This window comes from Eucyclogobius newberryi, unplaced genomic scaffold (genome assembly GCF_026437365.1).
Source record: "Eucyclogobius newberryi isolate DKJ021-1_F unplaced genomic scaffold, fEucNew1.0.hap1 SCAF_13, whole genome shotgun sequence".
Taxonomy (NCBI): Eukaryota; Metazoa; Chordata; class Actinopteri; order Gobiiformes; family Gobiidae; genus Eucyclogobius; species Eucyclogobius newberryi.
Genome location: NW_027315757.1, coordinates 9,070,070 through 9,086,481, shown reverse-complemented (window position 1 = coordinate 9,086,481; position 16,412 = coordinate 9,070,070). Strand labels below are relative to the sequence as shown.

Here is a 16,412-nt window from a genome sequence, read left to right as displayed (position 1 = left end):
TTATGAAGAGGTTGGACACACATTTCCCTCTTATATTGTGGCTTATGTGACTCTGAACATAAATTCTCACAGAAACATATTCTTTATTATTTTATTTGAAAAGCTTTTACTTAAACTCAAAACTATTTGTGCAATTGTCCATCTCTTCTACAAAGTCTGACACAAAACTATATTCACGTGTGACGCTTGTGACCGCTCCTTCGGTCCATCGTTACTCTGTGAGGTAAAAATGCATCTTGTCGTTGACATTTTTGCGTTCTGGGTTGAGCCTCTTGAGGATCTGAGCCAGCACGTTGACCGTCTGCTCGTTGCTCAGGCCGGTGCGTTTGGTCTGGAACTTCTTCAGCAGGTCTTTGGTCGTCATGGGCTTTCGGATCAGGTACCGCCGCACGGCCTCTTCTGTCAGCTGAACGTCACTGGAGGAAAGCACACGCGGAATGTCAAAAAGGGAAGAAGTTCTTGTTCTCACTCATACTCCTACATAATTGTTGTAGTTGAACAGGGCACTACGGTATGACAAGAAATTGATTTTCAGTCAGTTGAGTCTGAGTGAAAAGGTGTGTGTCAGAGGAAAAGCTGAACACTGATGGCTCCTGCAGACCGGAGCAACACAAGCTACTTTTAGAGTCCATCACAAGTTTGATGAAGACGGTACGATAAGATAAGATAAGATATTCCTTTATTGTCCACACATGGGGAAATTTCATTTAATTGCAGGTAGATACAGAGGAAAAGGACAGATAACTTATAGGAAGTTTAAAAACACTCTTAGAAGAAAAACTCCTATAGACGAACCCTCTCATTTCCTAATAAGGAATGGAGGGGAAAAATAAAGATAAAATAAAATAAAATAAAAACAGCTAGTGTAAGACAAAATAATACTAATAATAGTGGTAAAACAAACTCTATTTACATCAGTTATATAGCATCAGCCAATGCTTTTTACTTCCATCCCCAAGCTGCAAGTCACAGTCCAGGTTCTTTGATATCATAGTTCAGTCATTGAAAGTTTCAGGGATAAATGACAGTGTTTATATAAAGTCAAGAAACTAAGTACCGGTATTTGAAAACCCTTTGATTGTGCGATTGTGATTGTTTTAACTTGCACACTTCAGCCTAAATCTGTAGTCGCACCAGAGCCATGAGTATAAAAGTAGCAGAGCTGCGTTGAACTGTAGAGTACCTTGAGCTCGGGGTAGATTTGCCGGACGCAGGCTGCGGGGTGCTCTTCCCAGATGGAGCCGGGCTCTGACTGTTGGGCTCCATCTTGAGCCTCTTGGCAGCCGGAGTGTCTGTGGCGGGGCTCGTCTGTCTCTTTCCTGTGGGCAGCACCGTACACTTCAGTTCTGAAACCGTGTTCAAACATTCTGCACGACTCAAAACACTCACCTTGCTCCAGTTTGCTGGCTGCGGCCCTCAGTGTGCTCGACGTGGAGCCAGAGTCGATAGACGGAGTCCCGGGACGACTCCCCGTCCTGGAGCTGCCGGCGGAGCCACGGCCTCCTCGCTTTGGGGGAGTGCGCTTTTTCTACCGCCACAAATGGAGACGGAAGATTACAGAGTATTTCTAGCCAAGCGTCAGAAATAATAGCCACAAAAATCACATGGTGCCTTTTTACACAACATTCACAGCATTTACAATTTCAGTAACGGTTATGACGAGATATTGCTGCATATTAGGAATAACCATAAAATGAACCACCAACGTGCAAAAAATGTCACTCTTTTGGAAGTGTTTACAGTTTTGAAGATTCTACTACACGTTTCTGTCTCTTTTTGTCCTCATTTTGTCTTGATTATAGACAATACACTTCTCATTTCACACTTTCAGTCTTACCATGAACAAAGCCGAGGCCGTCTCTCCTTCGATGTCGCTGTCTTCTGAGCTTTCGGACTCACCGCTGCTGTCTGCTGATGGAGGAAACACACATGATGAACACACTTTTCCTCCATCACATGCTCTACAGTGAGTCAGATCTGAACCTTTCTTCTTCTTTTTCTCTGGTTGGACCGGGGTCTTCTTCCCGTCGTCCTCTTCCTCCTCTTCTTTGGTTTCTTCTTCGTTCGGTTTCTCCTCTTCGCTCTCTTCTTCACTTTCAGACGCCTCATCGATACCTTTGAACCAGAAACGAAATTGGACATGACGAACGGTTTGGATGATTGTAGTCGTGTGAGGTCTCTATGGAGTCGTGTGAGGTCTTAATCTATGACAAAACCCTGCTAACTGTACTTTAGACTACTCCGAACAGGTTATTTCAGTCTCAGATCTGTGTAGAACAGGGCCGACCTTTGGGGTGCTCCTCGGGTTTGCTCTGCTTCGCCTTCTCTGGCTCCTCCTCCGAACTGCAATTCAAACAAACACATTCAATCCCAAGAAAAACAGGTTTGAAAGATACATGGACCCTTTAAAATGCAATGTTTGGAGCCTCCTCTGCCCTGTGGAGTCTTACTTACTGCACCTCCTCCTCCTTCTCCTCTCACCCTCCTCTGCCCTGTGGAGGGTGAGAGGAGGAGACTAGGACCTCGCAGACTAGGACCTCGCAGACTAGGACCTCGCAGACTAGGACCTCGCAGACTAGGACCTCGCAGACTAAGACTTTGCAGACTAAGACCTCGCAGACTAGGACCTCGCAGACTAAGACCTCGCAGACTAAGACCTCGCAGACTAAGACCTCGCAGACTAAGACCTCGCAGACTAGGACCTCGCAGACTAAGACCTCGCAGACTAAGACCTCGCAGACTAGGACCTCGCAGACTAGGACCTCGCAGACTAGGACCTCGCAGACTAGGACCTCGCAGACTAGGACCTCGCAGACTAAGACCTCGCAGACTAGGACCTCGCAGACTAGGACCTCGCAGACTAGGACCTCGCAGACTAGGACCTCGCAGACTAGGACCTCGCAGACTAAGACTTTGCAGACTAAGACCTCGCAGACTAGGACCTCGCAGACTAGGACCTCGCAGACTAGGACCTCGCAGACTAGGACCTCGCAGACTAGGACCTCGCAGACTAAGACTTCGCAGACTAAGACTTTGCAGACTAAGACTTTGCAGACTAAGACCTCGCAGACTAAGACCTCGCAGACTAAGACCTCGCAGACTAGGACCTCGCAGACTAGGACCTCGCAGACTAGGACCTCGCAGACTAGGACCTCGCAGACTAGGACCTCGCAGACTAGGACCTCGCAGACTAGGACCTCGCAGACTAGGACCTCGCAGACTAAGACCTCGCAGACTAGGACCTCGCAGACTAGGACCTCGCAGACTAGGACCTCGCAGACTAGGACCTCGCAGACTAAGACCTCGCAGACTAGGACCTCGCAGACTAGGACCTCGCAGACTAGGACCTCGCAGACTAGGACCTCGCAGACTAGGACCTCGCAGACTAGGACCTCGCAGACTAAGACTTTGCAGACTAAGACCTCGCAGACTAAGACCTCGCAGACTAAGACCTCGCAGACTAAGACCTCGCAGACTAGGACCTCGCAGACTAGGACCTCGCAGACTAGGACCTCGCAGACTAAGACTAGTAGACCTTTACGTATTCTCCAGCTAATCCCAGTTTCTCCATTGCGGTCACATTATGTTCCACTTGACTTTACCCTCCAGTTGCCCTGGAAACAAACATTTAAAGGGCGTGTTCATCAGAGTCATACCTGCTTTCGTCGGACATGTAGTCTACTTCCAGTCCTTCATAGTCGCCGTCATCGCTGTCCTCCAGAGCCTCGTGCTCGCTGCCCTTTCTCTTCTTTTTCTTCCCTTTGCTTTTCCCGGTGGCTTTTTTAGCCTTCGATTTGCCCTCGCCATCTATGAAACGAGACACGAGCGGCTGTTTAGCTTCAGAACAAGTCCTGTAAATACACGTGCAGGTACAGAAGCTCTTTGATTTGACCCAAGAGCATTTGATCACTGTTGTATTTTGATTGATTCTCAAACAAGGCACGATACGCACTCCTGATTTTATTACAATTATGACAAACAGCTCTTTTTTTAGACAATAGTCATTTTCAACACAAATAGTACTTCCTTAAGGTCACCATGTGGTCTTATACTATTTGAGGATGATCACATTGACTTTGTGTCAAAAACATTATTTTTTTCTAATACTAATGTATATATTTCAAATATACATACATTATTATTCAAAGGCTTTTGATAATATGAAGTTCGACCAAACCCTTCTAGTTTATAGGATCAACGCAGTTTCTTTCCCTGGTCGTTTTAGGCCCTGCTGAGCTTCAGCTCGTGAACACTTGTCACGGTGCAGTGGACACGCAGAGGGAATGCAAACGTGCAGAAAGATGTATGTGTTGTGCCACTTTCAAAAGGTGATTTAAACTTAGACAAAACAAAGACGTGCTTTGCACTTCGCCGTTCCATACGCGCACATTTGGAACAGAACAGCTTCAAAGAGCACATTTTATCCGCAAAATAAAACACAGGCTCGTGGCTCTTTATACATTTAAGGCACGCAATAAATAATCGCTTTTTCATGAGTAAATCAGCAGTCAAGCTTCACTCCCGAAACACGGCACATTGTGTTTTGAACTAAAGACCAGCAGCGGGCGGGCTCGTGGTTCAGTGCGTGTTTACGGACGCGCGAGGCTCCGGGAGCCGGCGGGGGACGCGCCAAATGTACAGTGTTGTTGTTGTTGTTGTTGTTGTTGTTGTTGTTTTATGGCGGTTGGCATCCAAGTGTTGCATTACCGCCAGACTTTATTCCTCAGACTCTGTCGCTAATGTGTGCTGAAACTCTTCTGCTGCTAATGTGTGCTGAAACTCTTCTGCTGCTAATGTGTGCTGAAACTCTTCTGCTGCTAATGTGTGCTGAAACTCTTCTGCTGCTAATGTGTGCTGAAACTCTTCTGCTGCTAATGTGTGCTGAAACTCTTCTGCTGCTAATGTGTGCTGAAACTCGTCTGCTGCTAATGTGTGAATGTACAGTGTGATCGGAGCATCAGATTTTACAGGAGACGATCACGTGATTCGGCCGTGATTGGCCCAATCAAACTTAAACAGAAATGTTTCTTTATGATGTGATCGTCGCTGCGCGGTGACCAATCAGCTGCGAGTTGTAAACTGTCGTTACACTTCTGTCGCGAGCAGCTCAGTGTCTTCTGTCTCCAAAAGAGCCACACGTTTTATCAGAGTTCAGTCCAAACTACTGTCTTTGTGAGTTTAACATTGTCTCAAACATGTCTAACGGCAGACGCAGCTGCATCCGCCAGAGAGTCAACTGTAAGGCAGGTGAGTACAGTCACCTCAGCAGCAGTGGGACCACACACTGGACACACTGGACACACACACACACTGGACACACTGGAGACACACTGGACACACTGGACACACACTGGAGACACACTGGACACACACACACACTGGACACACTGGAGACACACTGGACACACACACACACTGGACACACTGGAGACACACTGGACACACTGGACACACACTGGAGACACACTGGACACACACACACACTGGACACACTGGAGACACACTGGACACACACACACACTGGACACACTGGAGACACACTGGACACACTGGAGACACACACACACTGGACACACTGGAGACACACACACACTGGACACACTGGAGACACACTGGACACACTGGACACACACACACACTGGACACACACACACACTGGACACACTGGACACACTGGACACACACACACACTGGACACACTGGACACACACACACACTGGACACACTGGACACACACACACACTGGACACACTGGAGACACACACACACTGGACACACTGGAGACACACTGGACACACTGGACACACTGGAGACACACTGGACACACTGGACACACTGGACACACACTGGACACACACACACACTGGACACACTGGAGACACACTGGACACACTGGACACACACACACACTGGACACACTGGAGACACACACACACTGGACACACTGGAGACACACTGGACACACTGGACACACACACACACTGGACACACACACACACTGGACACACACACACACTGGACACACTGGACACACACACACACTGGACACACTGGACACACACACACACTGGAGACACACTGGACACACTGGAGACACACACACACTGGACACACTGGAGACACACTGGACACACTGGAGACACACTGGACACACTGGAGACACACTGGACACACTGGACACACACACACACTGGACACACTGGAGACACACACACACTGGACACACTGGAGACACACTGGACACACTGGACACACACACACACTGGACACACACACACACTGGACACACTGGACACACACACACACTGGACACACTGGACACACACACACACTGGACACACTGGACACACACACACACACTGGACACACTGGAGACACACTGGACACACACTGGACACACACACACACTGGACACACTGGAGACACACTGGACACACACACACACTGGACACACACACACACACTGGACACACACACACACTGGACACACTGGACACACACACACACTGGACACACTGGACACACACACACACTGGACACACACACGCTGGACACAAACTGGAGACACACACACACTGGACACACACACACACTGGACACACACACACACTGGACACACACGCTGGACACACACACACGCTGGACACACACACACGCTGGACACACACACACGCTGGACACACACGCTGGACACACACGCTGGACACACACACACGCTGGACACACACGCTGGACACACACACACACTGGACACACACGCTGGACACACACACACACACACTGGACACACACACTGGACACACACACACTGGACACACACACACACTGGACACACACACACACTGGACACACACACACACTGGACACACACACACATTGGACACAAACTGGAGAGACACACACACACACTGGACACACACACTGGACACACACACACACACTGGACACACACACTGGACACACACACACACACTGGACACACACACTGGACACACACACACTGGACACAAACTGGAGACACACACACTGGACACACACACACTGGACACAAACTGGAGACACACACACTGGACACACACACACTGGACACACACACACACTGGACACACACACACACTGGACACACACACACACTGGACACACACTGGACACACACACACACTGGACACACACTGGACACACACACACACACACTGGACACACACACTGGACACACACACACACACTGGACACACACACTGGACACACACACACACACTGGACACACACACTGGACACACACACACTGGACACAAACTGGAGACACACACACTGGACACACACACACTGGACACAAACTGGAGACACACACACTGGACACACACACACTGGACACACACACACACTGGACACACACACACACTGGACACACACACACACTGGACACACACACACTGGACACAAAGTGGAGACACACACACACGAAGTTCATCAATACAGCTTTCAGATTAGATTAACTGGTGTTGTCCCAGTAGGGAAATGTGTCCTTTGCATTTGACCCATCCTTAACGGTTTGGGTTGGTGGAGCAGGTTTAACCCAAAACTAATTGTTATTCTATAAAATTGTCAACAAAAATGTGACAATATTTTAAGGATGGCGAGATGTTGAAGTTGGCCAAAAATGTAGGGAGCTGTTGAGGATCTAACTAAATCCACCATGTCACCATCAGAAACGGTTTATTAAACAGTCTTATTGTAAAATTAGTCAAAGCAAATGAACAGACTTTAGAGGTGCTACAAATGACAAGAAAAACTAGATTCTGTGCAATGCAAGAAGCTGTTGTTTTTAATGGCGACTGGAAGCCAACTGCAAAGGTGCATTTACCATCATCTACTTTAGACTTTATTCTTTTCTAGTTTTATGAGTTGCAAGAAGCCATTACGAGTGACTGACACGGCTATATCCTGAGCAGTTGCCTTGACGATGACGATGGATGATGCTAAAATACGGGTCAGTTATTTGACATTTGTTGATCTTTTGCAGGTTGGAGCCCCACACTGAAAAAAACCAAGCCTGTAAAGACGAATCTGTCAAAACAGCGCCACGTCCTGACCCAGCTGGCCGCTGCTGGGATTCTAGATGTCTTTAATGCCACATACGAGCAAGGTCATGAGCTGGGGAGCGGAGGCTTCGGCTCAGTCTACAATGGCGTGCGCAAGTCTGACGGTCTCAAGGTACTACTACAACATACTGTGAATTATATACACAGTATTGTCAAGTATTATTCAAGACATTTGAGCCTTTAATCATGTAACATTGTTTCCTTATCAACAACATACCTGGGGTTGTATTTAGCTTCATTCACACTTAGATAAGTCCTGTTAGTCCAGTAGATGATGCTCTAACTCAATTCCTAACATGGGCATACACCTGATCAAGAAAGAGTCGTTTGTGCTTTTAAGACATTATTTTTAGTTCTAAAACATGAGATGCCAAAGCAGAGGTACTAGAGCACATTTAAAAGACAATAACGCTACAAATAATGAATCATAATTTTGTTCCTTAAGTTCAGGGGTAAATGCTTTAACTACCCCATCTCAGTATTATTCATTCACATCTGCTCAAGGTAATAATAAACACCAAGACATTTATGATTTTACTTGCAGGTTGCCATCAAGCACGTCCCGAAGAATAATGTGGACTTCCACTCTGTGGACAGAAAAGAGCTGCTCCAAGTCCCAATGGAGGTCCACCTCATGTCCAGAGCTGCTGGTGGACCTGACAAACTGGGCCAAAGCGCCGCTGTCTCGCTACTCGACTGGTTTATGTTGGACACAGAGCTCATTATTGTGATGGAGAGACCCTTCCCTTCCATGGACCTCCTGGCCTACAGCACCCTCCACTACCCTCTTCCAGAAGACACCGTCAGGGACATCATGAAACAGCTGGTCCTGGCGGTGATCGACCTCCACAAAAAGGGGGTGTTCCACAGAGACTTGAAGCCCAACAACGTCCTGATCCAGAAGACCGAGGACGGCATTCGAGTTCGGATCATTGACTTTGGACATGGATGTGTTGCGAGCGCGGCGCCTCACACTTCCATCCTGGGCTGTCTAAGCTGCGCCCCGCTGGAGATGTTCCTGGTAAGGCAATACAGGGACGGTCCTACTTCTGTGTGGCAGATCGGGGCAATGGCATTCAACCTGCTCAACGGAGACGGCTGCTGTTTTGACACCTCTGAGTGGGTCCTCAATAAGCTGAGCATGAAAACAAGTACGGCGACTGAAGAGGGGAAACATTTCGTCCAGGTGTGTCTGGAAAATAATCCCGCCAACAGAATGAGCCTGGAGGAGTTGGCCAAACACCCGTGGTTTTCAAAGACTTAAGGCAACTTAAACTGCCACAAAAGACTCTGGACATTTATTTCTGACATGCATTAAATATATATCTGCACTTTCTTTTCTTCTGTTTTTTGGATGCCCACATAGTCCTGACTGCTCTGTCGGGCTGCGGTGAAATCCTACTGAAATATATGTTTAGATCACCTGGTGAATATCTTGAAATGTGTTTTAATGTGTTTTATATCTGTGGGGGAATGTATGTATGATTGCATTGTCCTTGTCAAATAAATAAATAAAAACAAAAAATCAAATCTTAATTCAATCCGGAGGGATGGAGGTGTACAGTGTCAAACAAATGACGTGGAGATTGAATTAGATAGTTGTAGATGTCAGGATCCGACACCTCCGGCCTCTGTGTGGGGTCATTTTGCCAAATGGAAAGAAACGATCTTGATTTGACATCGGGATAGAATTCAAATATTCACCAACTTCTCCGTCCATGGCTGCTGTGTTGCCAGTATCAATATTTGAACAATTCGTGGCCGTAGCGCTAGCCCAAAAGTAGCCGTATGATAGAGAAGCTAATCAAATCAGATTCAAATCTTAAGATGGTTATGACCAAAGGTTTAAGCCAAACCACACCAACCTGAGATTCAAGATTTGGATAACAAAAAGGCATATGATTGGCACTTTGCATGTTGGAAGTCTTGGCAGTGGTACAGTTTTTGCCAAACAGTATAATAACAGTAGAATCCCTGTAAAGAACGTGTTGAATTCAAACTACTGTAAGCTTTTCTATTACATTACTAGTTTAGTGCTGTTTGAGTTTAGTTCTGCTTCAACTACAGCTGGATGAAATGATATAAAATAAAAATAATAACTCTTTTAGACAAAAAAAAACTGGTTCGAACGGTAATCCCCAATCCAGAAACAGCCAAACACACACACACACAGAGGCACGGAGAGCTGCCCCGGGACAGAGCGCCTGCACCCATAAAGTAGACGGTGGTAAACGGTGTGCATTTCCAGCAAATCCAATGGAAAAACCTTTCAGCAGACTGTTGTAAAGACGCAGGAACTCGTGTTTAAGAAGCTCACACGTGGAATATGATAAGCATCGAAGCAGTTCACCTCATACAAACCACACAATGACCTAAAACAGATACGGTCTCTGGTCTCTGTGGTTGTGTAGGTGCGTTGTGTCCTTGCCTTCTCCTCCGCTGCTTTGGCTGTCGTCGCTGCTCATTTCCAGGTCTTCCTCCAGGTCGTGAATGCGCAGATCGCCCCCTCGCCCGCCCCCTTTCTTCTTCTTCTTGCCCGACTTCTCCCCCTCGTCGTCGTCGTCGTCGTTGCCGCCGCGCTCCTGCTCCCTCAGACGCCTCTGGAACATGATGGTGAAGTGGTTCACCACCTTGTTCCTCCTCAAATGAAACAGAAGAACGTGCGTGTCGATGTTATTTATGCTGCGAGGTCATTCGAAGGGGGGAAGTGGGAGTTGAACACAGCAAATGAGAAAGGCTAAGCTCCTTCCACGACAAAAATATCTCCTTCAAAAGATCTTAAACACAGGGTTTTACTGCGCATACAATGGGCTAACGTTCATGTGGCGTGTTGGGATTGTACCTGTGTTTATCATTTATCATAGTTTTACATCAGTCAAGTGGACGTGTTTGTTGAAAATTCAGTTTCGACGTGTTTTGAAACATTGCTCCATGTTTACTGGGCAGTTTTACATTTTAACAGTTTAAGATCAAGTGTTGTCACGATGCAAACCTTTTAAAACTCGATTTCGATACCAATGCTTAGGCTCGATACTCAATACCGATTTCTGTAATTTTTAACTCAAAATAATTTATTTATTTCACCATGTGATTGTATGACATTTCTAAAAGAGCTCAAGATCATTTAAAAACTGTTGTAGAAAAGTCCAATTGTCTTTTTAAAGTGTTTTTTTTTTTTAACTGATACTTCAAATGAGTATCTAGTTTGGATATTAAAACTAGTTTCTGATTTTTGATTGTACTGACAACTATTTATATCCGCTAACAATGTCCAACCACTAAGTAAAACAAAATGATAAACATCAAAATTCTCAATCAGCAGAGAATTTGATACATAAATAAATATTATTTTTTTTCTAAAATTAGTGCATTAACCTGTAATATGGACAACGGCAATAGAATTATATCAAGAAAGTATTGAAAATGTTACAACCGCTGAGAAAAGGTTTCAACGGTGAAGTCATGTTTTATCAAAATTCTGATCTGAACTTACGCAGTCAAACTTGTTTTTAATTTGCTATTGCTCAAAAAAGCACAATAAACACAATACAAGTGATATTCTAAAAACATGAATCAGTTGCATTTGAGTGACTGATTAAAGAGTGCTAGGGACCAGTCTCTCACCTGCCCCACTCCTCCTCAGCCTCCTCCGCTGTGAGGGTGCGGTGCTTGGCCACGGGCATGAAGTCGTACCAGCCATTCACTGGGAAGGCCTCGAACGCACCGTCTGGGCACTGGGTGAAGATGTAGTACGAGGCGTTCTCCGTCACGCCGCCCTTCTTTATTCCCTTGAACCTGGAGAATCAGCAAATTCTGTCAAATCCTTCAAGAAAACCTTCAAGAGACCTAAGGTTTAAAAATGTAACCTATCCATTATTCAACAATAAAAACGGCTTAATAAAAGTCTGCTGCTTGTTTCAATGACATGTTAATTGTCCATTTCTATTACTAAGCTGTTTTAGGCCAATATTTTAGTTTAGAGATCTGGGCCGGGCCAAAACGTATATAGTGTTGACACTTTTATCGGCATTTTAAATCTAAAAAAAAAAAGTTTATTGCTGTAATCCAAAGGGCGTCTGACATGACAACTCACACAACACGCACCAGTTTGATGTTCACCAAAACAGCCCAGGCTTCTCATAGTTTGTGATGTTTGGAGGCTAATGCTAACGCTAACTCTACCATTGAAAATACATTGGAGCCAATTCCAGTAACAGTACTAGGGGAATGGAACGCATAAGATATAAAGGAATATCTTATCTTATCTTATCTTATCAATTTACCAAATCTGAAAGTGTCTATATAAAATATCAATGTGCTGCAGTGTGAGAGATGTCAATCCGCAGCACATGTTAAAATATCTAAAAATGTTAAAGAGTTACACAAAAAATAATGAGATACTTTAGATAAACCTTTTTTACGCTTATTATAGAACTGATTTTTCGTTTTTGTAATGTTTTTGTATTTTCCTATAAAAGTGCAGGACAGAAAACGGGCGTTACCTCCCAAAATGTCAAGTACCCATGAACTACAGGAACAGTGACCACAGTGGAGCACCTGTGGGCTACTTAGCTGGAAGATGAACCTATTGTGTTTTTGGGGTGATGAGGGGAAACTGGAGTAACCGAAGGAAACCCACCCAGACAGAGGGAGAAACATGCAAACTCAACACAGAAAACCCACACACTGTAACTGGAAATCAGACTTAGTCATTAAAGGTCTTATTAAATAAAAAAATAACCTCATGCAGTTTTTTACTTCAGCCCACCTCTTGCCCGCTTTCCCATTGACTTTGAGAATCCAGGGCTGGTCGTCTACTTTAAACTCTTTGGTCACGATGCCAAACTTCTTCCTCCGCGCCTCCTCCCTCTGCTTTTTGCCAAACTCGCTGCCGGCGGCGCCGTCGGCCGCCTCCTCTTCTCCGTAAATGCGCCGGGCACTCGTGTCTCGTTCCATACGAGCCTGGGAAGAGGTGGATTGGAAAAATATACAACTACAACTTTATGGGCAAATATAGCGATTTCTTTTTTCTTTTCTAATTCAGAATGTCAATTTTAAAGATTGTCAGACGCTTTCAAATGTGAGTTAAGACATCAAAAGGTCTTAAAACATAATATTTTGTTTAGAGAGGGCCCGATATGGATTTTTTAAAGCCAATACTGATTACCGATATTTGGCTTGTTGCTGGTGCCATTTTATCTATTTTCAGCTGAAATAAAGTTCACAAATTAACTTTTCACTTCTAAATAAATAACAACAAAAATGTTAACAGAACCTGTTTATCTGGGATTTTAAATAATGTGTTTTCTAATCTTAACTGCTTCCATTACATTTCTACTCATTGGTCTGAAATAAAAATTAAAAAAATATTGGCGTTAAATATCATCTAATAAAGCCTATGAGCCAAAAAAATACTAATACTAATCTCTGAGCCCCATCGTTTTAAGTTAAATAAATTAAACTGTGCTAATATCAAACAAATGATGAAACCTACCTGTGTCCATGATGAACAGGCCACTTTGTCTCCTACATTGAACGCCATAATATTGTATTTTTTTGTGGTATTTCTGAAAATAAAAAGACACATTAAAACGATTAAACAAGAAAAAAAATGAGGCAATACAGATATAAAAATGTTTGAATAGTGTGCTACTCACTTGGGCACTCGCACTGTGTACTCTGTGCCAGAAGAACTGCTGCTTCCCTGTGAGAAAGAAGCATCACATGTAGAGGCAGGACAAACACTGTCTACACGGGAACATTGAAATTATTATTATCATTATTCTGTGTTCTTTCAAGCTAGGGCATGAATCGAGTAATTCTACACGTTGTGGCTAAGTGTACATTTAGACTGTTTCACTTTTTAGACCTTTACAGCACACTTCAGGCTGAACTTACGAGTGATGTCATGGCTGGTTAATTTTGCCGTAACTTCTCTTTCTCAGAATCTTGTCTAAAAATCAGCCACTGAAAGAAAAGAAAAAAAACATCATTATGTACAACGTACTGGACAAAACCTGGACTAATCTACAGGGAGGACTTAACATAACAGGGCTGAAACGGGGCTAAAACGGGACTGAAACAGAGCTATGACAAACAGGGCTGAAACGGGGCTGAAACAGAGCTATGACAAACAGGGCTGAAACGGGGCTGAAACAGAGCTATGACAAACAGGGCTGAAACGGGGCTGAAACAGAGCTATGACAAACAGGGCTGAAACGGGGCTGAAACAGAGCTATGACAAACAGGGCTGAAACGGGGCTGAAACAGAGCTATGACAAACAGGGCTGAAACGGGGCTGAAACAGAGCTATGACAAACAGGGCTGAAACGGGGCTGAAACAGAGCTATGACAAACGGGGCTGAAACAGGGCTGAAACAGAGCTATGACAAACGGGGCTGAAACAGGGCTGAAACAGAGCTATGACAAACAGGACTGAAACAGGGCTGAAAAGGGACTGAAACAGGACAAACAGAGCTGAAACAGAGCTGAAACAGGGCTGAAACAGGGCTGAAACAGGGCTGAAACAGGGCTGAAACAGGGCTGAAACAGGACAAACAGAGCTGAAACAGGGCTGAAACTGGACAGAACCTGAACTACACCAGGACTAAAGCAGTATTAAACCATGTCTAAATCGGGGCTGAATCAAGTCTAAACTAGGACTTAACCAGAACCAAACTGGGTCCAGGAAAAAAACAGGACTTTACCCATGCAATAACCAGACTGAACCAGGTCTAAACAGAGATTGAACTAATAATACTATATCAGGACTTTAATAACAAGATGAGCCTCTGTATTCTCTCAGTGAACGGCCCTGAATACAACGACAGAAGACTAAAAACCTCTATTAAAACTCATGTAATAACATCCACACACTCTGTGCTATGAAGCTAACGTTATCTCCACAACATTAGCTTGAACCGTTAGCTGACTACTTAGCATTTAGCTTCCCACACATTTTACAGGTTATTCCGCAACTATGTTGTTACACTTTCCATTTGTCCACATACACATGGATAGTATAGGCTGTATGATAAAGAGAGAAAGTGCAATGTGTTGTATAAATGGTGATGTTTACCAAGAGAAGTGTGTTTGAACCGGAGCGTCGCCGTCGAAAATCTTCTTCGATGCTCTGTGATGTTGTGACCGACACCATTTGTCTCGGTGCTGCCCTCTGTGGATCGGTTGAGGTTCTACATAACTATCGTCTGACAGTCAAGAACCTTTAGATACATTTTTACAATTTCTAGAAAATACAGGAGTTCCTTGTCCCTATTATTTACACCTAATATGACACATAAACACACAACTGAAACTCATTCACTAAAACTCAGTGAACACAATCATTTTACATTTTACTTCCCCAGTTTGACTATTTTTCTTCTTCTTCTTCTTCTTTGGTGTTTCATGGTATCCAAGTGTTACATTACCACCAGACTTTATTCTTCAGACTTTATTCTTTAGATGTTGTTGTTGTTGTTTTTTGTAGTTGTCACCGTCGCCGCTGTTGCTGTTTTATGGCGATTGGCATCCAAATGCCACACCACCGCCAGACCCTGTTTTCCCCAGACCTTATTCCAGCTGTTGTTGTTGTTGTTGTTGTTGTTGTTTTATGGCGGTTGGCATCCGAGTGTTGCATTACCGCCAGACTTTATTCCTCAGACGTTTCGTAGTCCTCAGACTCTGTCGTAGTCCGTAAAAGTACTCCTTCCACCGCTTTGGTTGTGTAGTCCTCAGACTGTCGTAGTCCGTAAAAGTACTCCTCCCATCGCTTTGGCGTTACAAAGCCCATGAGGTCATGATGTGTTTTTGTGACTAGAATAGTTGTTGTGTCAGAGACCAACCGGCTTTATTCCAGGGAGACTCTTCTTCACCTTCCTCGCCCTCTTTGACGTTCGGTGCTTTGGAAGTACAAAGCCCATGAGATCATGGGACGTCTTTGTTGTTTTACAAAGCCCATGAGGTCATGGGACGTCTTTGTCGTTTTATCCTTTAGAAGTCCTTCTTCCATCACTTTGGCGTTTCTAGGCCCATGAAGTCCAAGCGCGTTAGAACATCCTCTTGCTCCTCATCCTCGGCTCAGTCTCCAACACCCCCCACCTCTATAAACGTTTACCCAGCCCTGTGCTACATAAGTAAGCAACCACAGCCTGACACAAACCCTGTGACTGGATCGCCAGAACGTTCCGCAGATTGAACTCCCGCCCATTATTCCGAAACCACAAGGCCAACCCGGCCCTTTCCCTATCATAAGCCTCACAGCAAATCAGCACATGCTCGACAGTCTCTGGCACCCGACAGTGACCACAC

General features: G+C 45.0%; 2 protein-coding genes across 2 annotated transcripts; one reads left to right on the top strand and one right to left on the bottom strand.

The window, feature by feature from the left end:
- Window positions 1-116: 116 nt before the first annotated feature.
- On the bottom strand, window positions 117-15,303 carry gtf2f1 (general transcription factor IIF, polypeptide 1). The gene is made up of 14 exons (XM_072442476.1): window positions 15,181-15,303; window positions 14,001-14,069; window positions 13,760-13,806; window positions 13,597-13,669; window positions 12,871-13,064; window positions 11,727-11,897; window positions 10,531-10,742; window positions 3,657-3,807; window positions 2,288-2,343; window positions 1,984-2,115; window positions 1,838-1,911; window positions 1,390-1,528; window positions 1,184-1,319; window positions 117-416 (listed from the first exon to the last, which is right to left on the bottom strand). Exons 2-14 carry the CDS (start codon window positions 14,010-14,012, stop codon window positions 212-214), a joined length of 1,602 nt encoding a protein of 533 aa, XP_072298577.1. The 5' UTR covers window positions 14,013-14,069; window positions 15,181-15,303; the 3' UTR covers window positions 117-211.
- LOC140357767 (serine/threonine-protein kinase pim-2-like) lies at window positions 5,196-9,366 on the top strand. Its single transcript, XM_072442285.1, has 3 exons — window positions 5,196-5,247; window positions 8,024-8,214; window positions 8,647-9,366. Exons 1-3 carry the CDS (start codon window positions 5,196-5,198, stop codon window positions 9,364-9,366), a joined length of 963 nt encoding a protein of 320 aa, XP_072298386.1.
- Window positions 15,304-16,412: the final 1,109 nt, after the last annotated feature.